The 25,564-nt window shown below is 40.4% G+C and overlaps 1 protein-coding gene across 2 annotated transcripts in view; it reads left to right on the top strand.

Moving 5' to 3' along the window:
* Positions 1–24,026, top strand: part of pitpnc1a (phosphatidylinositol transfer protein cytoplasmic 1a) — a 97,690-nt gene extending 73,664 nt beyond the window's left edge. Inside the window, exons 3-9 of one of the 2 annotated variants that reach the window (XM_015945738.3) lie at positions 6,994–7,082; positions 7,905–7,912; positions 16,290–16,361; positions 19,950–20,045; positions 21,245–21,400; positions 21,907–21,970; positions 23,502–24,026. In XM_015945738.3, the coding sequence (XP_015801224.1) occupies positions 6,994–7,082; positions 7,905–7,912; positions 16,290–16,361; positions 19,950–20,045; positions 21,245–21,400; positions 21,907–21,970; positions 23,502–23,812 (796 nt within the window). In that variant the 3' untranslated portion in view covers positions 23,813–24,026. The remainder of the gene's footprint in view (positions 1–6,993; positions 7,083–7,904; positions 7,913–16,289; positions 16,362–19,949; positions 20,046–21,244; positions 21,401–21,906; positions 21,971–23,501) is intronic. The other variant, XM_015945739.3, reaches the window with a different exon arrangement.
* The last annotated feature ends 1,538 nt before the right edge of the window (positions 24,027–25,564 follow it).

Genomic DNA, 25,564 nt, shown 5'->3' with positions numbered 1-25,564 from the left:
ATATTCCAGTCTGGCTTTTTATGGCTTGTTTTCAACAATGGTGTCCTCCTTGGTCAACGCCCATGTAGTCACTTTGGCTCAAACAATGACGGATGGTGCGATTCCTTGAGCTTTAAGTTGACCTTGGATCTCTAGAAGTTTTTCTGGGCTCCTTTGTTACCATTTGGATTATCCCTCTCTTTGATTTGTCCTCAATTTTCTTTCTGTGGCCACGTCCAGGGAGGTTGGCTACAGTCCTATCGATCATAAAATTCTGAATAGTATTTCCAGCTGTAGTCATTGGAACATCTAGCTGTTTGGAGATGGTCTTATAGCCTTTACCTTTAACATGCTTGTCTATAATTTTTGTTCTCATCTCCTGAGAAAACACTTTCCTTCGCATCCTCTAGCCCAGGGGTAAGCAACCTGTGGCTCTTTCACCCACCTGATGTGGCTCTCTGTGCTTGTAAAATAATGAATGAATATTTAACTAAATTGTATTTTATTTTACTGCATTCATTTTTTATCTGTATGTCAATTCTAAATGTAAAGATTTCCATCTTTTATTTAATTTTTTTTTATTTAATTTATTCATTTGACTGGGACAGTGCATGGCATTCAGCCATACCAGAATTAGCTATAAACTACATTTCATCCGTAGTCCCTGGGCAGGAAGAAGTGAAATACAATACAATTAATCCAGCAGCACGTAGTACATCATGGCGTAAAACAGGCTTTCAGATTGTTAAAGATCACAATAAAAACATACAAAAATAAATACAGTAATAAAAAATACAACTTTTAAAATCTAAACAATAATGATAAAGACCTGAAATGCCAGGTCACCTGCTTGTGTGTAATCAAATGTCTCTATAGGTGCTTTCTGAGCTGAAGAGGGTATGAGATTCTGGACTTTGCCTCAGACAGGCTCATGGATGCGTCGCCACATTAGAGACGGGAACAAGCGCTATTCAGCCAAAGTTTGAATATCAGGGAACATTTCCTAGGTGACAAGTCTCTCTGAGAGACAGGGTTTGGAAAACACTCGCTTCAGTGAGAAGAATCTAAGGTCTGGCAGCCTTTCATTTCTTATTTTGAAGATAAGTTTCCGTCTACTCCATAACTGGCAACTTCTTACCCCCCTTATTTATTTTATTTTTATTTTTTTGTCTGGGTATAGTTTTATTTTGCATTGTGTTGTAGGACTTGAGTTCGAGCTTTTTTGTGTGAATGATATGCTTTTTGAAAACTTAATAAAAATACTTTGATTATTATTCAGTGAGAAGAATCTTCCCGCTCTGGTTCTGCTGCTGCCTGTGACCGACGTGCTCCAAGCCCCTCTCCACATCTTCAGCTAGCTGTCCGCTTTTTGTGCATGCTGGCAGCGAGCTTCGCTGAGCAAAGTGTCCAGTATAAAGCTCAGATGTTCTGATGGGAATCTTTTCTTGATTGATTACCTCTGCGATGTGCGTAACAATTAAAAAGGCAGCTCATCTGCATGCGTTAGGGTAATTCTTTCAAACGACCAAGCCTTGAGGTTTCCCCATCAAAATAAACAGTCAAAATACAGGAAATATCCGGTCAGTGCAAACTCTGCCATTTAACTTCTTGTGAAGATTGTTGCAAAGAGAAACAATTAAACTTCTTTAACACCAGAGCCATGTGCACTGCGCTGTTATCTCCATTACTGTAAATGAGGAAAAAACCAAATTGAGTCCTTTTCAACATTGTTTAATGTAAAGTTTGTTCAGTACAAAGTTTAATTACAACAGACAGAGCCGGGATTGATTTCTGAACAGTTTAAACATGTTTTAAAAGGAGACACGTGTGATGTGTCAAAAAGTGGCACCTGTTTAAAGGGACTTTATGGAGTTTTGAATTTTTATGCTCATGATTGCCCCCTCAGGCCAAAAGCGTAAAGGCAGCTTCAATAGTAGGCTCGTGCACGAGGCGTGCATGCTGTACGTGCACACTCCTTAACGAGAATAACAGCTGAGACAGCCCCTTGTGTGTGTGAGTGGCCCGGAGGACAGGAGAACGCGCAGCTAATTAATTAAATAATTTGGTTCTGTACCTTTCTCTTCAGCACAGCCGACAAAGGTTTAAGATGGGTCAGTCCTGCATGCTCAGATCATTCCCTTCCCTTGCTTGAAAAATTGTTCCAAAATGGAAGTTGAACCCACATCTTTTTATCTGTGAATTTAATGCCGTTCGGCGAGTCTCAAATAAAAATTTGGGCATCTTACTGTAAAAAAAATATACCATTAATGTAAAAAAGAAACTCTAAATAAACTGTTCGCATCCAGAATCGAACCCAGGTCATTTGCATGTAAATCCGACGTCTTGCTAGGCAAGCTAAAGCACCAATGACATCCTTTGTTTCTGTAACATTTATATCCTTAATGACAGCTGAAACAACGTTCAAAGAACGGTTCGGAGGGCTATGCCTGAGCGTGAACGCGCATGAAGCAGCCTGCTCGACCCAAGCAGCTCTCTTTTTCTGTGATTTTACAGAAAAACAGGCAATCACAGTAAAAATGCCAGGGCTCATTCTACAGGACCAGGGCATTGCAGGAGAATGTATGAAGAAGAAATGTATTATTTCTACACATGTTTTGGCTGTCAAACTTCCATAATGCCCCTTTAACTAGAATCTACGGTGAGCTCTTGGTGTTTCTCAATGTCAAGGCGCCTGGCCTTGCGAGGCGATGTCTTGCGAGGGCAGGCGCCTTGCTCATGAGGATACTGTCCACATAGTTAATCTACATACTAGAATTTAACGCTGTTTGCTATGCAGCTTTGTTAGATCCTGAGAAAGATCAAACAAATTAGCACATGAAGCTTATATTTACATATATATCCATGGATATTTATGTAATCAATAGAAGTTCATACACCAACTGGCTTGGTCTATATTTAATCCAAAGATTAATATTTAATTTAAGAGATTTAAATTAATAGCAAAAGTTTATTTATTAAACCAGAAGACTTAATGGAATCTTTGCTTGTTCAATAACCAAATATACACCATTCTTTGTTTAATTTCAAGGAAGAGTCAGGTTTATAAAGTTAATAATTTATTACTAACAATTTAAAGATGACAATTTAAAAGACAATTTAAAAATGACAATTTATAAATGACAATTTATAAAGGCTTTGATATTAAACTTGGTATTAAAAGCAGCCTGTGTCTGAATGAAAGCTAAAATGAAATGTGTGTGTTTGGATGCGTGGATGGAATCTCTGAAGGTTTCTTTCAGAGAGAGAAAACGCATTCTGGGTGAAATAGTTGCTTTGCAGCTAACTAAGTTATTTCTTAAAGGGAACAGCATCGGACGCAATCTGTGTTCTACCTCACCGATCAGACGACCCTCTGTGTGGATCCGGAGGTCTGGAGGATGTTGTCAGCCTCTGGGTATTTGGTCCGGTAGGGAAGACCCGAGTGGTACCGACTCTCTGGTCCAAGAGTTGCCGCTGATACACAGGTGTTGAGCTTGCGTCTTAACTTAACTCTGAAGGAGTTTTGCGTCAGCTGGTACAGGTGGCGTTTATTGGAGCAATTCTATCGGCGTGACAGAACAGCTTAGTGAGGCTTCGGGCGGCCGACCCTATCCTCTGGAATTCTTGTGCCACGGAGATTTTGGTTGGTTCAGAACTGTCAGCTTGAATTGGTTTTAACAAAACCTCAGGAAACGCCCTCTCAGAGATAGAAAGCTTTGGTTTAGGAGCAAAGACATGTGAGAGCAGTTACCTTTAACCTGAATTCAGTGTCCTGCATGGTGTGCATAAGTGAACATGACCTTCTGGTACTGTTAAACATTACTGATTATTATAAATAATAATTATTATTAACCAAAGAATAAGTCATTTCAGTAATTAAATACATTTGTAATGAACCATGATGATTATTTATGAACCTTGTAATAAACAGTGAAAAGAGTTTATTAAAAATGATTATTTTAAATCTTGAAGTGTCCTTCGTCTTGGGAAGGAACAGCAACCAGATAAAAGGCAGTCAGAGTAGAGATGGTTTAGCAGACTTTATGTCTCCTGTGATGAATAATCTGTGGATAGAAGTTCAGCCAGGACAGCGTGACCCAGCTGGGGAAGTGTGACCTTTGGGTCACAAATGAGGCCATTCATGTCGCTACACCTTCCTTGGTAAAAGAAAACAGTTAAATGGAACAGACTTGCATCATGTGACCGCGGCTTCCACGGCGGTCACGTAACGTCACGTGACATGGGAGACAACATTATATTTTATACCTATTTGTTTCAATATAAATATATAACGAGCCTTTTACTTTTTAAAATGTGTATATGTTTATTAAATTAAATATATAAGTGAGTTACTACCTGCTAGCCACCGAAGCTACAACTACTAAGCAACTAACCAACCATAGATAACTTCTTTGGATCTAAAAAAAAACATTTTAAATTAGTTGACTTACTTTTAAACTTGAAAATTGTGCCTGAAGTAGCTGCCAGCTTCTGATCCAACATCCTTTTGAAAATATCGCTGTGTATTCTGGGTAAATTTTGACCAAGGCTAGGCTACAAGACACCTCCCGTGTATCCTCGCTCAGCTAGCTAAACGGCTAACAAACGGAGAACACACGCCTCGGTAGAACATGAACAATGGAACACATCTTGGTGGCTCTCGATGACGTGTCTCCTAGGCAACCGGGGCGGGGCCAAGACATCAAGGCCAGGCGCCTTGACATTGAGAAACACCCAGTGTTTCCTTTACTATGGGAAACGAGTAATAATGGCTCTTTGATGGGAAAAGGTTGCCGACCCCTGCTCTAGTCCATATTGAGTGTGTTACACAGCATGTCACCAAACAACACAGTGACTACCTGGAGCCCCATATATAGCGCTGATTACAAGATTGTAGACACCTGTGATGCTAATTAGTGGACACAGCTTTTCCCTTTGGTCACATTATTTTCAGTCTTTTCTTGCTGGTATCATCATTTTTGTCCAGGACTGTTCCATGAGTTTCTTTTTTAGATATTTCCATTTAAGCATGGTTGAAAAACGATGTCTGACTTTCATTGGTTGAATTTCATAGAATTTTTATTTTTCATTACCGTATTTTCACGACCATAGGGTGCACCGTGTTATAGGGCGCAGCTTCAGTTACGGGTGTCTTTTTGGTATTTAACACATACAAAAGGCGCACCGGGTTATAGGGCGCGGGCGGGGGCACGGTAAAACGTACCGGTAAAACATCTGTGCGGGCTCGGGACTTGGAACATATCACTGCAAACCAGACATTGTGAAAATTATAAATAGCCAAAAGCATGCTTCACTTTACTGGTCTAGTCCTGGTTCAGACCTGATTTAGAGCGATTGTGCACTTCCTCATTGCATGCGCTGACGGCTCGTGCTCTTCTAATGGGCTCGACACACGGGAGGCAACTTCGCCTCTCCTCCATTCATTTTCAATGAGACATGCGAGACAAAGCGATAATTGCGGCTCTCCCTCCTACTAAAGCCGGGCGTACACCGGGAGTGCTGCAGGAGGACACACAGGGATTTATGGGGGTTGGATGAGGAAAACAAAATAAAGAAAGTAAATCTGTGTTTTGTGATCAGTTTAATTTGACATGAACACGACAAGCACGCTTTCTTGACAATCTTTGTGAGTAAAAAAACGTGTAGAAATAAAAACGAACGTGTTATTAGGGAACTAGCAGGCGAGCAGTGTGGATGCATGATTGCGCATGCGCTGTGAGCGGTTCTGGTACTTTTTAGACAGATATTGACAGAAAACTTCATATTTTGGAGTGATCCGGACAGATATATTGTCTCTGCAGTTTAGTAGGCTTTTATTAGGCTTTAATAAAGGATGATGAGAAGGATAAATGTCCACCAGGCAGTTCAGATAGTACGGCTGTTTTTTGAACTGGAAGCAGAGGAAGTGGACGGAGACTCACAGCCGGAGTCTGAGGCAAATAGCGAGGATGTTGATGACGATGTGGCAGATCCACAGGTCTGTCTTCGCTCACGTCCGCACATTCACGCCACGCCCCTTGTCTTCTACTACGTTCGTGTCTCACAAAAACACAATAGGCGCACCGCACCATAGGGCGTGGCGTACATTTGGGAGAAAATTTAAGACTTTTAGGTGCGCCTTATGGTCGTGAAAATACGGTACTTTTGTCCTTTTCATTGACCGAAGGGTACCAGCAATTATGTCCGCGTCTGTACCTTACACATCGTAAATGTTATATGTGAGTAATATACATCACAGGACTTGGTGTTTTTTACAAAAGACTCATGCTTTCTTTATGTTTTGACCATATTAAGGACATCTGTGGATACGGCACCATGACTGGCAGGATAACAAACAGTGAGAAAAGGAATTGCTGAAACCTGGCCCAGCTTTTTCCATTGATCTTTTAATTCCTATGTGAAATATGTTTTCCTAATGGGCTAGTATTCATAAAAAAGACACGTGTAACTTGAGCTGAATTGCATTCGATCAGACGTAATGAAAACTGTCTGCATCCCTCTATTTTGCACATCTTTTGTCATTCAATGACTACAGTCAGTTTGTTGAAATAGCCAGCTTCAAGATGACATCAGTTGCATTCATGTGAGATCAATCTCTGATCCTAGTAATTTTGCTTCATTTCGAAATAATTTGGGGCGAGAATTGGCCTTTCCTCTGTACTTTTCTTTTTCTTTTTCTTCACGCCTCTGTCTGTAGCACAGCACAAGCTTCAGAAAAACTCCCCAGCAGGGTGCAGGCTGTAATCAGTGTAATCAACTTCCCCTGGGGAGTATGAAGCCTGCATTATTGGACCATAATGTCTCCACACAGCTGGGGTTTTCTTTTGGTCTCCTCTGGTTGATAAGCCAAAAGGAAAAGAGTTGAGAAACTCAGAGAACATTTTTATTTGACTCTGCAGCACACATGCTGTTTGTCTCACATGTCTCCTTGCCTTTTTCCTTCTCCATGTACTTACATTTCTGCTTATTTTTGTATCTGTGTGTGTGTTCCAGCAAGCTGCCCAGTTGGGCCAGAGCAGTGGTCCCAAAAATTTTCTACGTCACAGAGAAGGCTTGGAACTATTATCCATACACCATCACAGGTAATGCATAAGTAATAAGTCCTTATCCTCTCTATAACTCACCTAGATCATGTTCTCATTTGTAAACGTGATTAGCCTTCAGTTGTTTGGCAATATCAGCCAAGATTAAAACTGCATAGAACCTGCTTCTCATGATAATAATTACTCTCTCTGTAATGATTTAAATGTCAATAAATAGATATTTTTTTCTTTTGTAGCTAACTAAAAACACAATCCTGCTCAGCTTTTCTCAGCTGCTGTAATGAATCTCTAAGGGGACTAAATTTAATTTCCCTTGCATCACATACAGAAATAAGCTTAAACGGTAACGGTAAAGGCCCTCATTGGAAGGTTCTTATTTTTGCTTTAGTCTCAGAGTTATTTCATTTTTTAAACAGAGCCACGTTTTGTTTGGCTTTTTGCCTTTTAATGAAGACACAAAGCAGAAGTTTTAATACTGAAAAGTGTATTTCTTTAGGTGTAATCATTATTTTTGAGAAAACTTTATTCACAAAACTTTCATGCTTTCATGGTTATGTTTAATTTTTGGCAACTCGATGAGGAAACGCACAACTCTTCTTCTATTTCTATGACAAATGTGTGATTAAATATTTCAGCCGGTTGAAAGTGACAGATATGTAGCCGTATCACAAAGATTTAAATATGGGGATCTGTTCTCGTGTCCTTTTACTGAAACTTTATGTTACTACTGGGCCAAAAGGTCTTAATCCCATTTTCCTTTATTCTCACACTGTTTCATGTCTTTGTTCTCTCTCGCACCTGTCTCCCATCCCCCACCCTCCTGTCCATTGTACTGCTGGTCTCTGATGAAAACATGGTCAGAGTACACGGTGAGGAGCTTCAGTGTTCACACTCACATTCATACATACACAGTTTGATCAACGTTACATTACACTTTAAACTGTTGGGCTGTGTTATGTTTTAAATACGCTGAAATTGTGTGTCAGCATTGGTACCCGTGGCGGCTGGTGAATTTTTTATTTGGTGGGGCACAATTTAACAGTTGTTGTCCCGAAAAGAGCCTGCCAGCCGAGATTTGCACGACCTGCTATGGGAAGGTGCATATGAATGACGAGATTTTGTAATAAACTTGTACTGTTAACATGTTTCTTATCCATTTGCTTCCTTTAAAAAATGATGGTTTATTTGGAAAAAATAATAATTCTTTAACCCTCCCACTGTCCTAATGGGTTGTGACCCCGTGAGGAAAGTGTACCATTGAGCAGGGTTGATGGTTTATTCCTTGGGTCCATGAGGCAGGGGGGAGGAGTGAGCACCACCTGGGGGGGGGGGGGGGGGGGGGGGCATGATTTTGTCCCCCCCCCCAGGTCTTCTGCCGTGTCTTCACAGGCGCTGTACCCCTGCGCCCAAAGGCTCTCCTACTCTTTGTATTTTTTGAGGGGGGGTAGGGGGGGGGGGGTAGGATCCAGCATGCATGCGCCAGTTAGCATAGGTCTATGGTAGAGACTGTTGTGCCTAAAAGTAACAGGAAATACGTCACAAGATGATTCAGTAGTGGTAAAAGTGTAAATAAAACTTTTTAAACTACACTTAAATGCAGATTATATACAGTAAATACCTCTGTGTACCGATCCTAATCCTGACTACATCATCACTCGTAGGTTTCTGAAGAGCTGAATTGAAGCTCCCAGATGAGTTACAAAAAAATGCACCCCCTTCAGTGTTGTCATGACGTATAAAACCTAAAATATTTTTGTAAAGATTTAGCAATGAATTTACTTCTGACAATTACTATCCTTTACATAAAAACTTGGGGAAAACAAATTTATGGGCATACATCTCCTTGTGTCTCCTACATCAGTCTGAACTCACCCGTCTCCTCCAGAGAGTAATATATTCTATCTAGAAAGGGAAGTGAATAACTTGATAGAGCTTTGCCTCCTAGCCCTGGTGAGCTGTGTCACCTGCTCCAGCATCACTTGAGCTCCAGCTGTATTGGTCCTCCAGTCGATAGCAACTAATCAAGGAAATTTTCTCTGCAAAGACTTTAACAGCCTACAGCTCTCAGCTGTGTGACTGACTACTTGACTGATGCCAAAAAAAGCATTAAAGATTTTCTGGATGGAACACAAAACAGGATATAAGTGTCTATAGTAAAACACTGACCATCTCCACCACCTTGTGTTGTAAAAAGAACATAAACAACTACCTGGATCAATAGACACAAGGATAGTTGTGACAGCTTCTGTATCCTCTTCACATATTTGCCTTAAAAAGTCTTATTCTGGGTAGCAAATCAATTTCCAGTATTAAAAAAAACAGTTATCGTTTTAGAGTTACTAAAGTTAAAGTTATTAAAGTTACGTTGTTTTTCTGGGACTGATGAAATTTGGGAGTGTTAAAGGTTTCAGAGGTAACCAAAGATGAAGATGATGACTGGTTGTGTTAATAATAATTATACTATTAAAAATAGGTCATGTTTGTTCGCTATAAGTTTAAAAGACATCTGATAGCCTTTGTAGTGTAATGGTTTATGCTCTTTTATGAAAGAGGAACCATTCTACATATTAATTTGAGATATTAATTTTAATAAATTAATAACCAAATTTTATAGTTTTAAGAAGACTCAAAGGTTGTTTTCATTGATAAACTGACGATAATATCCGTGGGTCTGTGCTGGGACGTAATTTTGGGGGGGGACGGGTGGGACATGTCCCCCCCACTTTTTCAAAAGGCAGTTTTGGTCCCCTGCACTTTTTTCCGTCCAAAAACAATGTTACGCTCCATTAAATGGATTTGGTTGAGCACTAGGACCGAAACGGAAACCGGTTTACTATTAGACCCGCCCAAAAGCTAATCTATTGGCTCTGCTGATACTTGCTAACGTAATATTGGCTGTTGCTGCTGTCACTCAAGTTGTAAACAGTCAGAACGTGCTCACGTTGTTTTGCTAGTTTGGAGCCGCTAGGGAACACCGGTACTGAGTCACATCGTCAACTAGACGCTGTGTAATATCAGAGCTCAGCTCAGCTTCCATTACATAACATTTGAATAAGTGTTCATTTGTGAGTCTTTGGTAGTTAGGCACAGCCAGGAGGCAGCATGTCAAGAAAACGAAAAGTGGATATAAGAGACTTCTTTCAAAGTCAAAACGTAAGTCGGACATGTGACACCCCTGCATTAAGCTCAGACTCACCTCCTCCTTCACACACATACTCAAAACTAACTTTTACAAACTCATCTCCTCCACATAACTGACTCCTCAGACACAATTTATTCGTATTATTATAATAATTATTTTTTTATTATTACTATTATCATCATAATTATTATTACTAGTAGTAGTAGAAGTGTAACTTCAAAACTTTTATCATTTAACTTTATTGTAAACTTATCTATTGCAATGTATATTTTCACATTAAAAAGCTCTGAAAAATGAACAGTATCATCATCGTCAACAGATTTTTTTAAGCTTAATGTCAAAGATGTACACTTTTCATTATATTTATCTTATTTTTTCCATTTATTTTTTGTGTGTTGAAATGCAACAACTGTTTAAACACTTTTAAGGGAAAAAACATATTTAATATGTTTTTATACACTCAAATGTTAGGGTGATGATCATGTGTAAAACATTAGTTCAGCATGTCCTCTAACACAGCAAATGAACAAACGGCCAGATCTCAGGAGGGACCGTTTATGTATAAATAATTTTTATACTTTTGACTAGGCCTGAGAATGTAACAAATTTTGCTGGACGATATTTTGTCCAACAAATTGTTGATGATAAACGATATTGTCAACATTATCTAGACCAAAATAACCACTAATATAATGTTAATATATCATAATAATGCAAGTACACCCTTTAAAATGCAACAAATAAACTTTCATTTAACATTGAAATGTCCAGAACCAGAACTTCTAAATGAATAAAAATAACAAACAAAAATTGAATAAAAAAGGAATCTCACTCCCTGTTAGAAAATGTTGCACCAAAAACAATAAAAAAGACCCAAAACAATAAATACAATGGCCTATCCATTGTCAACAGCCAAAACTGCACTTCAATAATGATAATAAATAAAAATAATAGAGTTGTACATTTTTTAACTTTGATATATATATATATATATATATATATATATATGGAAAAATTATTGAGATGGGCACGTGACGTGTCAAGGGGTCTTTACATAACACCCCCCACCCCAAATCCGCACAAGCCTGCTGTGTCCCCCCACTTCTGAAATCAAAATTTCGTCCCTGGGTCTGTGTTTCAGTTCAATGAAGAGACAAGTTTGAAAGTTAAAAGATTTAATTCTTCAAATTAAACTAATGATTTTGAAATGACAAGCATAGGAAATAACAATCAACATTGGCAACTTTGTTGAACAATCTTTAACAGTTGATATTTTAAACTTGCTCAAATAGACCTTGGGTTGAATGTGTGAAAATTGAAAATGAGGTGAGATGAATGCGTGTGTGCGTCTGATTTTGCTTCAGGAAGAAACAGGTGTCTGAGTGAAAGGTGATGGTTTGACTAAACTTAGGTTTTGTTGGAAAAGATGCATCAAACGCTATCTATTGTGTTCTGCCTCACCGTACGAGGACCCTCGTTCAGATCCGGAACGTCAAAGGACGATGTTTCATCCAGGGCACACCTTGGCTGGCAGAGGAGACGAAGGTGTGCGGCGGTCCGGTCCAGAGATGCCCCCCGGTACACGTGATGATGAAGCGTTTGCAGATGCGCTTTCTTAAGTTTAATTACTCAGAAAATCAAAGACTCTGGACGAGTCTGCGTTAGCGGTTGCAATTCAGCTATTCCTGCCTGGCTTGGCAGGAATAGCGTGGGGGGGGGGGAGAAAGGAGCCGGTGGGCTCCGTTCCCCCGTTAACGGTTGTTCACACGTCCTCTCTCTCTCGTTGACCAACACCAAACTGAATCATGAACTGAAAACTTACCAAAAGCCTTTCTCTTCTCAAAGCAAACGTGTGCGTCAGAGCAATGTGTTTTGGAGTTTACTGTTAGAGTTTGTGTGTGTGTGAGTGTTTGAGTGAGTGTTTGTGTGTATGAAGGTCGTTACCAAACATCCTCAAAACATTATTTAATTAAGCATTGATTCATTAGTTATTATGATTACCCAAAGCATAATAATCATTCATTTGATTAAAACACATTTATAATGAGCAAAGTGATCAAATGATTATTTAACATTTAAAATAAAGGAAAGGAAGTTTAAGACTTTGTTATGTTATGACTAGCTTTTCCATGAGAACACATCTTCTGGCACTGCAGGTGTTCAGATGTTATGGTTTCTCCCAGACTCGCTGGCGTTCAGGTCTTAATCTGTGGGTGAAAGTTCTCAGCGACCCAGCTTTGACCCAGCCGAGTCAAATGAAACCTTTGGCACAGAAAACCCATATTTCCTCACGTTACACCTTAGTCAGAAGGCGAAGCTCTCGATTTACCAGTCAATCCATGTTTATACCCTCACCTGTGGTCATAAGCTTTTGGTAGTGAATGAAAGAACAAGACTGCGGATACAAGCGGCCGAAATGAGTTTTCTCCGCAGAGTAGCTGGGCTCTCCCTTACCCCAAAATTCCACTATCTCCACTCCACTCCGCCCCCGCTTTCCGCTGCCGCTCGCTTCCGAACTCAAATTATACTATACCCGCTCTACAACGGCTCCGCTCCGGTGCAGTGCGGAGACCTGAGGTGCGCAAACAGGCATGCACGGAATTTTGGAGATCTTGCGATACAGTCCGAGCAACAAATGCTGAAGTTAGATCCAAACACCCATTGTATGGGAGAAGCATCAAAATGAACTGTTTAATCTGCCTATCATTTGTGTTGAGAGATCAGCAGTGTTTGGATCAACAAAGTGTGACTACTTTGATAGTGGAAACTGTATTTATGGTAGAGCCCTGCACTGAAGCCCTAGGCCCTCGGGTCGGGCTTCGGGCCAAAGACTGTGTAATTACCTCGGACACGGGCCAGGCGCCTTTATTTTTAATCGAATTCATTTAAAAAAATTGAAACACAAACACAGCAGTAGAGCCCTGCGCGGGACTGTTTTCTTCATCCTGCTCCTGCCCGCTCCCGCTGAATTTCTGACAATTACCGCCTGCAACTGCAACGTGTGTGTTACACTCCCGCCCGCACCTGCAGCGTGCACGTCTACTCCCGCCCGCAACCGCAAAACTCTGAGAAATTATTACCTCACAATAAAAGAGATGTATCGAGTTTGCGTCCTCTCTGGTCCTCGAGAAAACATGTCACAACCCGCGGCTCTTCCATCCATCTGATGCGGCTCTGTGCTTGTAAAATAATGAATGGATATTTAAATAAAATGCTTTATATTTTACTGCATTAATTTTATATCTGTAAGTCAATTCTATGTAAAGATTGTCTGCGTAAACCTGAACAGGTCCAACCCAGTCTTACTGTGAGACCGGGTTGACGGGTCACGCTTGTACGTAATCATATGCGCTGTCTGAGCTGAAGAGATTCTGGGATTCTCCTCCTGGATGTGTCGCCACATTGGAGACAGGAACAAGCACTATTCAGCCAAAGTTTCATAATCAGGGAACATTTTCTAAGTGACAAGTCTCTCTGACTGACAGGGTTTGGAAAACACTCGCTTCAGTGGGAGGAACCTTCCCGCATGCGCTCTGGTTCTGCGATGCGCTCCAAACCCCTCTCCACAACTTCAGCTCGCTGTGCACATATGCGCTGACAGCGAGCTGCGCTGAGCAGCTCAGATGTTCAGATGGGAATCTTTTCTTGGGTGACTTGGGTGTGCGTAACGAATAAAGTGTCAGTTCGTCTGCATGCGTCGGGGTAATTCTTTCGATTCTTTCTCCGTCAAAATAAACCGTCAAATACGGGAACTATTCGGTCAACACAAGCCCTGCTTTTGACTGTTTTGTTTTCTTGTGAAAATTGTTGGAAAGAGATAAAATTTAACTTGATTAACACCAGAGCCAGTGCGCCGTTATCTCCGTGACAGTAAAGGAGGGAAAAACAAATTGATCGGATCCTGCACGTCTTTTAACACATTGGTCAGGATTGACGCACTTTGTTTTCATTTAGTTGGTTAAAAAAAAAGTCGGGCTTGGGCTCGGGCCGGGCCAGAGAATCCTGAAAACCTTTTCGGGCTGGGTCGGGCTGGGGCTCCACCCCCTCGGGCCGGGCCGGACACGGGCTCAGATTTTAGGCCCGTGCAGGGCTCTAATTTATGGCTTAATTTTGTGCATTTATAGTTCAACCGCCATTGATAGTTGTTAAAAGTTGTTAAACCTGTGCACATGAAACAAAAAAACGCTTTTTGTTTATCGATTTATTGTGAAATAACGGAAGTTGTGCTTGCTCCTTTTCCTGTTGGGCTGTTGTGATTTCTGTCCATTGACTGCAGAGGTGCTCCAGCATCCGGCAAAAATAGAATCGATCCTATTTTTGCCGGATGGCAGAACGGTGGGGGGCGCACTGCACCGCACAGCCGCAGTAGTGGAACAGTTCTGATTGACTACAACGGGACCGTTTTTGCTGCGGAGTTCTTGCCGGAGCGGAGCGGAGCGGAGATAGTGGAATTTTGGGGTTAGAGATAGGGTGAGAAGCTCAGTCATCCAGGAGGGGCTTGGAATTGATTCGCTGCTCCTCCACATCGAGATGAGCCAGTTGAGGTGGCTCGGGCATCTGGTCAAGATGCCTCCTGGACGCCTCCCTGGTGAGGCTTTCCGGGCACGTCCAACCGGGAGGAGGCCTAGTAGGAGACCCATGACACTTTGGATGCACTATGTCTCTCACCTGGCCAGGGAACGTCTTGGGATTCCCCTGGAAGAGCTGTCCCAAGTTGCTGGGGAGAGGGAAGTCTGGGCCTCTCTACTTAAGCTACTGCCCCGCGACCCAACTCCGGATAAGCGGAAGAAAATGGATGGATGGAATATAACCACCCCTCTATTTACCAAGCGGTCTTTTTATGATCACTTCTTTCCCAGTGTTGCAGATGATGTGTGCCAACCTGCAAAAGTCCTTTGACTCTCCGTTTACCAGAGTAGATGTCTGACGAAGCAGGAGGAAGTTGTAGAGAAAGCCTAACCTAAGTTAACTTTAAGTCCATCCATCCATCACTTTGACCCTCTGACTTTTGACCCAGACATCTTTGTGGCATGGTTCTTAGTTGGAGTGTAAATAAGGACATGATCAAAATTTGTCAACATACAACATATGACAAAGATAAGAGAAGAAACACTACTACAACCGATATTTAAAAGTATTTGATTAGGTTGATCACCTAAAAATGATTTGAATTACGGCTGATTTTGTAAAGGTTATAAAGGATTTTCCAAGTATTGGAGCATGTTTTGCAAAAGATAAAATTTTATTTCATTCATTAAAATGCAAATTCATTTATTTATTTTTGAAAAGTAAAATTTTCTGGAATTTTTGGTCATCGTTCTCTCTCTCATGTTCAAATAAACCTACCATTGACATAATATTGTGTTCCTTTTTTTGTTAGATGACAAACTCCCATAATCAAATCAAATGTTCTCTGACTGTAATTGATAGAAACACTGAAAGGCAGTGTCATACTACAAAAACAATCACATTGGAGTGAAATTTCTTTTCCACTAGGACACGTTTTTTTGTCAATGTGATCAGCATTAAAGAAATTTAGATTTCATACTGTCATAATTCTTCTTTCAGCAAGGTTTTTAACAGGAAGCGTACTTAATCCCATTTCCCTTTCACTGCTGCACACATCCTTACCTATATTTCTTCAAGAATGGACATAATGCATTCCCATTCCTCTTTCTCTGACTATGTCCAACTTCCTAGTTCTGAATATGTCCTGCAAAAGACAAATTTATACATTCAAAATTAGTTTAAAATTTTGTCCCTGGCAATTTGTCAGGCGTTGGATCCCACAACTGATAAAACCAATACACACATCTACAATACTTGTATAGGTAAACAGTTTGTAACCATTACTTTAGGATTTGGTTGCATGCTAGAATGTTAAATATGTTATTGAATTAAGATGCTTTGTCTTTTAAAGTTAGTGCAGAACATTCATGGCTTTGAGTTTGCACATAAAAGGGGAGGTGTCTGTTATTATAAAAATCTACAACGGAATAAAGTAAATATTCAAGCTAAGACACAATAAACATGAAAGCATCTTTTAAAATAAAAATGACACTACATAAGTTTTAAAGCTTATTCTTGTTTTCTTTTCCCTCCAGTGTTCCTTCCTTCCGAAGTTTTCCATCCACATAGAGACCAAATATGAGGACAACAAAGGAAACAATGATAATGTGAGTAGAGGTCAAAGTAGAAATGTGTATTGGTGAATTTTGGGCGATACGTAGACGAATACGATGTATCACGACATATTGCGATACATTCAGTCAGACGTTATTAGCTATTTTTTGGACTAAATTTATTGTAGGAACATTCAATAAACAGTCTAAATTGATAAGTAACATGTTTAACATAAGGTGTCTGAACCATTATAGCGGGATTTACATGTCACTGTTGGAAACAAAACCCATTGCACACTGTTGCCAACTAGTGGTTGGTGTTTGTATTGCACAAAAAGAAAAGAAAATACACAAATGTTTGCATGTAAATTCTTCCAAAAATTAGATACACGGCTTTTGAGAATCAATATAATATTGCAGGAAATAAATCACGATGTATTGTCATATCAATATTTTCAATGCACAGCTTTTGAATATCGATATAGTTATCGCTGGAAAAAATATCACGATATATTGCCATAACAATATTTTCTTACATCCCCTGGTCAAAGGGACATGCATCTGGAAAAAATAAAACTATTTGTGTAAAATAAAAAGGAAAAAAAGCTGAATTATTTTTCTATTGGGTTTTGATTTGGGACATTTCACTTTCGTTTATGGTTTGTTTTATTGTCTGATCGTTTTTACCCTGCAGTTTTGTCTTCATGCTCCAAAGCCTTCATATCAAATGTAATGAATTGTTTTTTGACAGAGGGGTTATTTTTTTATTGCATCGTTGTGACTGAAGCCCATGAAGACAATGGACTCTCACATTTCTGCAGATTGCTGAGATTTAGACATACCATAATGGAGTCTGTTGATGAAAATATCATTACTTTTTATGACTAAATCCATTTGACTGCAGCATCACAATCTCACACTAACAATTTCTTTGTGACCTTCCTCAAAAACAAAGCAAAATTGGTTATTCAACCACACAGAGCTTGCTGTGTTGCCTGAAATCTTGCAAATCGTTTCACTCTTTCTTCATCGTGTGGTTTAAAACATCACATTTTCCTTTAATAATCCTAAATGACCTTTTGAAATAGAAAAGAAAAACAAATATGGCTGAATAATGTTGAAATGTATTAAAGAAAATAATCTTATCTTCCAAGTCTGAGTTGCAAAACTCTTAATACGTCAGAAATTTTAATATTTCATCAAACTACACACAGACATTTTGATCACAGACATTTTCAGATTATTTAACCAACAATGTGGCATGGATATCCTAAAGTATTACAAAGTTGGACATAAGAGTCGTGCTACTAAATATGATCTGACAGCTTGACAAATGCTGGAAAATTCTCCTGCAGCAACAGGAAAACGTGTCTTCTGATTTGTTGAGTCTTTCATCACAAATAAACACTTTTCCTGCTTTCCACTTGGCATTTAGATCCCCTTAACACTTTGATGGTCACAGAGAACCATCCTGATGGTTATACTATTCTGCTTGGGTCAGTTTTTTAGCCAACAACAAAAGGCTGCATCTCCACTTAGTGGTGCATTGTGGGAATTACAACCACATTTCTATCACAGATGGTCATAAATTCACATTTGGGGGCAGATTGGAACAAATTGGGGTGTAGACTCAGTCAGAAGAAATAGTTTCTTCTTTCCACTTCTAACACCTCACAGCCATTTGTCCACTCTCTAGTGTTGGCTTTCTTCTTTCTTCTTTTTCAATTCTTTTTTCAGTAAGCTGTCCATTCATCTACCAACCCTTTTTTCCTTTTTACCAAAGCAAGGTTAGAGTTTACAGGTGGTTAAATCAAAGGTCATTGGTGCGGGAGGTTTGAAATGAATGTATGATTTAGATTGTGACTCATGCAGGAACTCTCTTATGCAAGATATTACTTGTACCTTGTTAGGAGTGCGACCTGAAAAAAGCCAGACACAACATTGGGTACCATTTTTGTTCTTTAATTTCAAAAGCAGAGCAAACTTGTGTTTAACACCTTTGAAACTCTTTTGGAATGGGAACATTTTCATTATATAGTTTTCACATGTTGTCGCAAGGCTTTGTGGGTGCAAACCGTGCATTTGAGTTGTGGCGGATGGCTGCTCATATGAGCCAGGATCCTCTGGTGGTTTCCTCCTTTTAAAAGGGAGTTTTCCTCTCCACTAGGGGTGTAAGAAAATATCGACATGGCAATATGCCGCAATATTTTTTCCTGCGATTTTATATTGGTATTCAAAGGCTGTGTCGATTTTTTTGGAAGAATTTACATGCAGATATTTGCGTATTTTCTTTTCTTTTGGTGCAATTCAAACGGCGACCGCTAGTTGGCAGCAGTGAGCAGTGGGTTTTGTTTCCACCACTGAAATGTAAATCCCTCATCTTAAACATGTTACTTATCAGTTTGGACTGTTTACTGAAATTTCCTACAATAAGTTCAGTCTAAACAAATCGCTAATGTCGTCTGGCTGAATGTATCGCAATATATCGTGATGTATCGTATCGTCTCCCCAGTATTGTGATACATATCGTATCGGCAGAATTTCACCAATACACATCCTTTCTCTCCACTGTCACTACATGCTTGCTTAGTATGGGGATTGCTGTAAAGACTCTGACACTAGTCAGTGACTCGATACAATTTGCTGGGTTCCTTATAGAGTAAACTTTTTACTGATTGTCGTAATGAACTGACCTGTACTGGAGTGTTTACTGTGTGAAGTGTCTTGAGACGGCTCTTGTCGTGATTTGGCACTATATAAATAAACTGAATTGAATTTAATCGATTTTGATATAGTGCCTTCTGGAGTTCTAGAAACCCCCCAAGGTGCTTTACAACACAGTAATTCACCCATTCACATTTACAATTTATGTGGGTTTTTTTTTTTGCAGTTATATTTCATACATGAACGTTTATATTGTAAACGCACTGTGCTGTGGAAGAAGATGAAGTCTTTCCTTGCGGTTTCTGTGATTATGAACTTCTGATCGTTGACAAAAAGATCAAATGTGTGGAGAATGGCAGCAGATGAGTTAAGTCCCTGCCTCATTACTGAAGGGTTGCAGGTTCTGTTGCAGTCATGTCCTTGGGCAAGACACCTTGCCTGCTGGTGGTGGTTAAAAGGGACCACTGGAGCCAGTGCTTGGTAGCCTCACTTCTGTCAGTGCGACCCAGGGCAGCTGTGGTAAAGCGCCTTGGGGATTTGTAGAACCCTTAGAGTGCACTTTATCAAATACAGGCCATTACCATTTAACAGAATGGATTACCAACAGTAAGCAACACAAGAAAGGGGCAACTAATTCTTTACTTTTCTCTGTTCATGTGCATGAACATTGCTAGCTGCAGAATGAAGTTTCAACTCCCATGGTCTTTGCTTTGATTGTGTTGATTTTTGCCAAGTGGCAACTCATTTAGTATTGTTTTTCAATTTTGGCAATTGCCATGGTTACCACCATTAAAATAACTGAAATAATGGGGTTTTATTGGTGGCTAATGCCAATGGTCCCTCTTAATAAAGTGGTTGACCTTTGCTGCTTAACCAACTGACATTGGGCAATCATCTCACATTTTAACAGCCAAAGACCTGCATGGTTTATTTTATCCTCCGACGTGTTTTTATTTACTTTTATTATTTGTCTCGCAGATCTTTGGAAGTGAGGCCAAAGAGGAGGAAACTGAGGTGTGTTTTGTGGATATTGGCTATGATGATATCCCTGAACGGCACTACAAAGAGTCAGAGGTAAGTGGTGAGCAATCTGAATGAAGCAGCACTCATAGCTGAGAGGAAAAGAGTAGAAAACAGATAAACCATAGAGGTAAAACAAAAGAACAAGTGTAGAACATTGAGCCAATAGATGAGAAAAGAAATGAACAGATAGTTGTTATTTGTCACTAACACCAGCAGCTCATTTTTGACCACCAGCTGTCCGTCTGCCTCCTGTGAGCGATTGAAGAAACAAATGCTGCCCTATATTTGAGAGGGAGGTGATTTTTACCTTTGTTGATTTGAAATGTGTATGCTGGAGTGTTGTAGGTCCCATCTATCACTGCGTGATGATCATAAGGAGCTGAGCTATTAATAACCCAGGGTTCATACCACCACAGCATGGCACCATGACACACAACATCCCCTTACTCTTTCTTACACACACACGCACACATATGGAAAACCCAGGACCTGCTGGAGAGACCATGTTTCTCGGCTGGCCAGGGAACACCTTAGGATTCCCCCAGAGGACTTGGCCCAAGTGGCTGGGGAGAGGGAAGTCTGGGCCTCTGCTTAGGTTGCTGCCTCCATGACTCGACCCCAGATAAGCTGAAGAAAATGAATGGATGGATGGACAAACCCATGTATTTGCACATTGTTGCATCTTATATACACAAAGTCTCGGCACAGGCTTGATTTCATGTTACCTGTTGAATGCATTCTTTAAAAGGCTCTGTAATATCCACGTAAAAGCAATCTCCCACCGCAATGTCTTTATTTAAAATTAACTAAGCTCCTCAACATTTACCTTTTTTTTCTTCTTCATCTTCAGTTTTTTTGCAGTAAATTTAATGACATATTTCCTGCTAAAACAAATGCAACAGTCCTCTTCCACCTCCACTAAAACTGGACCCCCCACAGGGTGTCGTGTCCCACCCGCACATATTCTGTCACAGCCAAACGCTTGACCCCGAGACAAACGAGCACCGCAACATAATTAGTCCACAGGGTGCAGTGATTAATCACACAAAGTTTGTGATGAAGGAGTCCACCTGTGCAGCTCTGCATGATTGCTGTTAGGAATGCAGGTGTTCCTGTCCTGTAGGCAGGAGGGGAGAGAGACAAACGACTGGAAACAACACGGAATACTAATCAGACAGTCTTTGGGTGCAAAGCCTATGAAAAGCAATGTGTGATTAGTTTCCTCAACCTGCTGTTTTGTGGAATTGCAGGACCTGCGATACTTCCAGTCAAAGAAGACTAACCGAGGGATTCTGCAGCAGGGATGGATCGATACTCAAGACCCCATTATGTGCTCGTACAAACTGGTTTCGGTTAAATTTGAAGTGTGGGGGCTACAGACACGAGTGGAACAGTTTGTGCACAAGGTTAGAAAGACTGGAGCCTTGTGTGAGGTTTTCTTTCTTTACACTCTCACCGACACACTCCAGAATTACTCTGTCAAACTTTTGACCTGTAGATTTCTATCATGAATCTATTAAGAGTCCAATTTCCTTCCCTGTAAACACATAATGCTCAGCGCCTGACTTATCACTGCCCTGTTCACATCCCACTGTTAGCATTATTTAACCCCATCACCACACACACAAGCCCATTCCTCCTAGCTCTAAATAGCATATGTCCTTGGGTCAAAGTGTCCTTATTACCCCCTTGAGCGAGGCTCCATTTAACACACACACGGTCAGGGTCACTAGTCACACAGCAACAGGAGTGACTCATATTAACAAACATTGAGAACATCAGAATGTTTTCTTCCCTCCGGGGATAAAATGATTCGGATCCTCTCACCTTGAATTCCCTCCCTGACATTTCTTCTGTGTGACTTCCCCTTTTCATTTTCTTTCTCTACCTCTTCTTTTCTAATTCTGCTCAGGTGATTCGAGACGTGCTTCTCCTAGGACACAGGCAGGCTTTTGCCTGGGTAGACGAGTGGATTGGTACGTTTTTATAGTAGTCTACAAATTAAAGGAAATGTTTTGTTTTTTACTATTTTACTCAAAAATTATACTATTATGGTTTTCTAACCCTAACTTAAACATTTTTGCAATGTGAAGAATTCAAGATGGCCACTATTGCCAACAGACTTCATCAAACACAAAAATGGATGTAACTTCATACATTTTACCGATATTGAATTAAAATGTGATGAAGTAGCCATTCTGTGCGGCACACACTACATCATATCATCACTTTAAAGAACAAGTTCACTGAGGTACTGTTTTTTACTTATTTTTAAAATATGATCAGTCTCTGAGTTTACCAAGCAAGCTAAACGTGAAAATATTCTTCTGCCCCTCTTGCCTGCATCAGTCGCCAATAGAAAATGGTCGGAGAAATGCTTGGATTATAAAAGCCAGTCAGATCTACGTTACATTGAAAATTAACATTCATGGACTCGCCCATCTTGGGGCGTGACGGGTAAGGCTGTTGTTGATTTAGCGTCCAGGAAACAGCAGAGAACACCTTAGTTAGGAGAAGCTAACCATTAGCATTAGCAACTCCACAACATGGCAGAACTCCTTCTTGTGTTAGGCTGCCATCTTGGAAGGGTCTGAGGAAGGTGTCTACCCTGTTAAAAAACACATTTTATTATGCATTTTCACAAAGTCAGACATATAGGATGGCATAATAGTTAAAATATAAATATATTTACATAAAATAAATAGATACAATTTAAATATAAAATACCAATGGGGAAGCTAGAAAAGTCCCAGGAAAGCCCCACATGATCTGTTTTCAATAGTGCACTGGCTGTTACACGGGCATAGTTGCTCACTCTCCGCTGACTCCAGTTGGGTTTGGAGAGTGAGTAGACCCATCCAATATGGCAGAGATGCTGTTACACCCTCCAGCGCCCGATGGGGCGTCTATGTATTCATGTCTATGCCATCTTCTGCTCCTCTCTGCTCTGGCTCACTTCTAGTTCCTGAAACAGGAGCACGAGAGACTTTCCCCACAGAGATCGACTCACATTCATTTATATTAGAGACGACTGCAAATGCGTTCAGAAAAAAAGTGGACTTGATCTTTAAGTTTCAGATCAACTATTTGAGACATTCCTGTTTGTTAGCAGATTTTAATTAAACTATCAGCAAGTAATTTATGAAAGTTTGTCTGGACTTGATTAACTTTTGGGGTTTACCCAATTCAAGATGGCCACCACAGTTTGTCAACAGAAGCTAAGACAGAAAGTTTGACGGGTATTAAGCTACAAATTGATATTGCAGTAGCTGAGTTTGCACACAGACTGAGTTTAGACTTTGCTATATTGCATGAGATCATGCATACTGTTGTTTTTCAGATTTAATCAAACTTCTTCTTTCAACACAACAAGATTTTAGTTTAAAACTCTGACATGTAGTGTCACAGGCAATCAAGGAAAACAAGGCCTTTAACCATTTATGGAATCAAAGATTTTGGGAGTCGTTTTTCTATTTATCCAAACAGCTCTTTGTTCTATTTTATCAGATATGACCATGGAGGAGGTGAGGGAGTATGAACGTGCCACACAAGAAGCCACCAACCTGAAGATTGGCACCTTTCCTCCCACTATTTCTATCTCAGAGACCCCCCTGCCCTCCTGCGCCCGCAGCGGGCCAAACAGCGCCCCATCCACCCCCCTCTCGACCGAAGCTCCGGACTTCCTGTCTGTGCCCAAGGATCGACCTAGGAAGAAGTCCGCTCCGGAAACCCTGACCCTGCCCGATCCGGGTCGCAGGGATTCGCTCTTCAAACTGCCCAGCTTTTTCTCCTGGAACTCCAGTCCGCAGCCCGAATGAGACCAGAGCCGAGGCAGCTGGTGAACACCCTCCACTTGTGGATCAGGGCCTGCCCAGCATGCCCCACAACGCCCCCTTCAGCCGGTTCAAGTGAAGGAGACTTTTCACTGTCCTGGCCACCCCTGAACCTCGGCTGGTGTTACAGCAGCTCTCAGACAGACGGGCAGCTCCCTCCATAAAGTCCTCCGAGGTGTAACGGTTAAGTTTGTCCCTGCAAGAGTAAAATTCAATTCAATTCAATTCAAAAATACTTTAATAATCCCAGAGGGAAATTGATTGCTGTAGTAGCTCAGAATAATAATAATAATCAAGTCATCAAAGAGTTGTTGTATATTACAATGGCTGTTGGCAGGAAGGATCTCCAGTAGCGGTCAGTGTTGCAGCAAAACTGAAGAAGCCTCTGACTGAAGACACTCTTCCGTTGTCGGACAGTCTTGTGAAGAGAATGCTCAGGGTTGTCCATCATTTTCTTGATTCTCTGGAGAAACTTTTTTTGCATTATCTCCTCCAGTGGTTCCACAGTCGTCCCCAGAACAGAACCAGCCTTTATTATTAGGCTGTTGAGCCTTTTCAGGTCCCTGCTTCTGATGCCACTACCCCAACAGACGATGGCTGAAGAGATTCTACTCTCAACAACAGACTTGTAGAAGGTCTGCAGCATCTTGCTACAGACACTGAAGGACCTAAGCGTCCTCAAGAAGTGCAGTCTGCTGTGTCCCTTCTTGTAAATGGCTTTGTTGTTCTTTCTCCAGTCCAGTCTGTTGTCCAGGTGAACTCCAAGGTATTTGTATTCCTCAACCACCTCCACTTCTTCTCCCATGATGGAAACAGTGTTTGACTCCAACCTGTTTCTTATAAAGTCCAAAATCATCTCCTTTGTTTTGTTCACGTTCAAGGTCGGATGATTGTTTCCACACCATGCCACAAAGCGCTCCACCAGCTCTCTGTACTCAGCTTCCTGTCCATCTCTGATACACCCGACAACTGCAGAGTCATCTGAGTATTTCTGTAGATGACAGGTCTCTGATTTGTACTGGAAGTCTGAGGTGTACAGAAGGAATGGTGAGAGTACAGTAAAAAAGCAAAGCAAAGTACAAAGCAGCTGCAGCTACCTAGATGAACCTGTATGGAGTTCAGTCTAAGTGTAGCATACATTCCTGAAAATGTTTTATCCCAAGGAGAAGCTCAGGATGTCCTAGAAAAGGTTCAGTCAAGACTCACAACTTTACATGTACAGAATTTAAGTTTTTGCTGCTTCACTTTTTAACATCTGAGCATGTGGTTCGGTGTTTGTATCTATGTGATGAGGCCGTCTTTATTAATCTCTGTAAGTTTTCTTGTAAATAAACATATGAGGTTATTTAACTTGCTGTAGAAACTAAATATATGTCATGTGGTAACAGTAATGTTATGAAATGTAATGTTTTGACATAAAATACTTTGAATATAGTGAATTATCCTCATGTGGCATTGTTTTAAAACAGAAACCATTTATAAATATTTGTTGGTTTTCTTCAGTCTCGGTCTCTGATTAAAAAGTGTTTTTCTGAGGGTTACTGTGTTTATGTGGTGTTCAGCTGCTGGTATTTTGGTTTTTATTTGGTAGTCATTTTCAAACTAGTGGTGGAGTTGCATTCTGTAAATAAAATTATGTAAAATATTAGTGAATTCATCACTGTGTGACATTTTCTCAACAATATTAGTTGCAATACATCATCATGAATCTAAGTCAGGAGTCAGAAATAATAAATT

This window comes from Nothobranchius furzeri, chromosome 12 (assembly GCF_043380555.1).
Source record: "Nothobranchius furzeri strain GRZ-AD chromosome 12, NfurGRZ-RIMD1, whole genome shotgun sequence".
NCBI classification, from domain to species: domain Eukaryota; kingdom Metazoa; phylum Chordata; class Actinopteri; order Cyprinodontiformes; family Nothobranchiidae; genus Nothobranchius; species Nothobranchius furzeri.
Note: the sequence above shows the minus strand (reverse complement) of the source record. Positions and strands in the feature narration are given on the sequence as shown.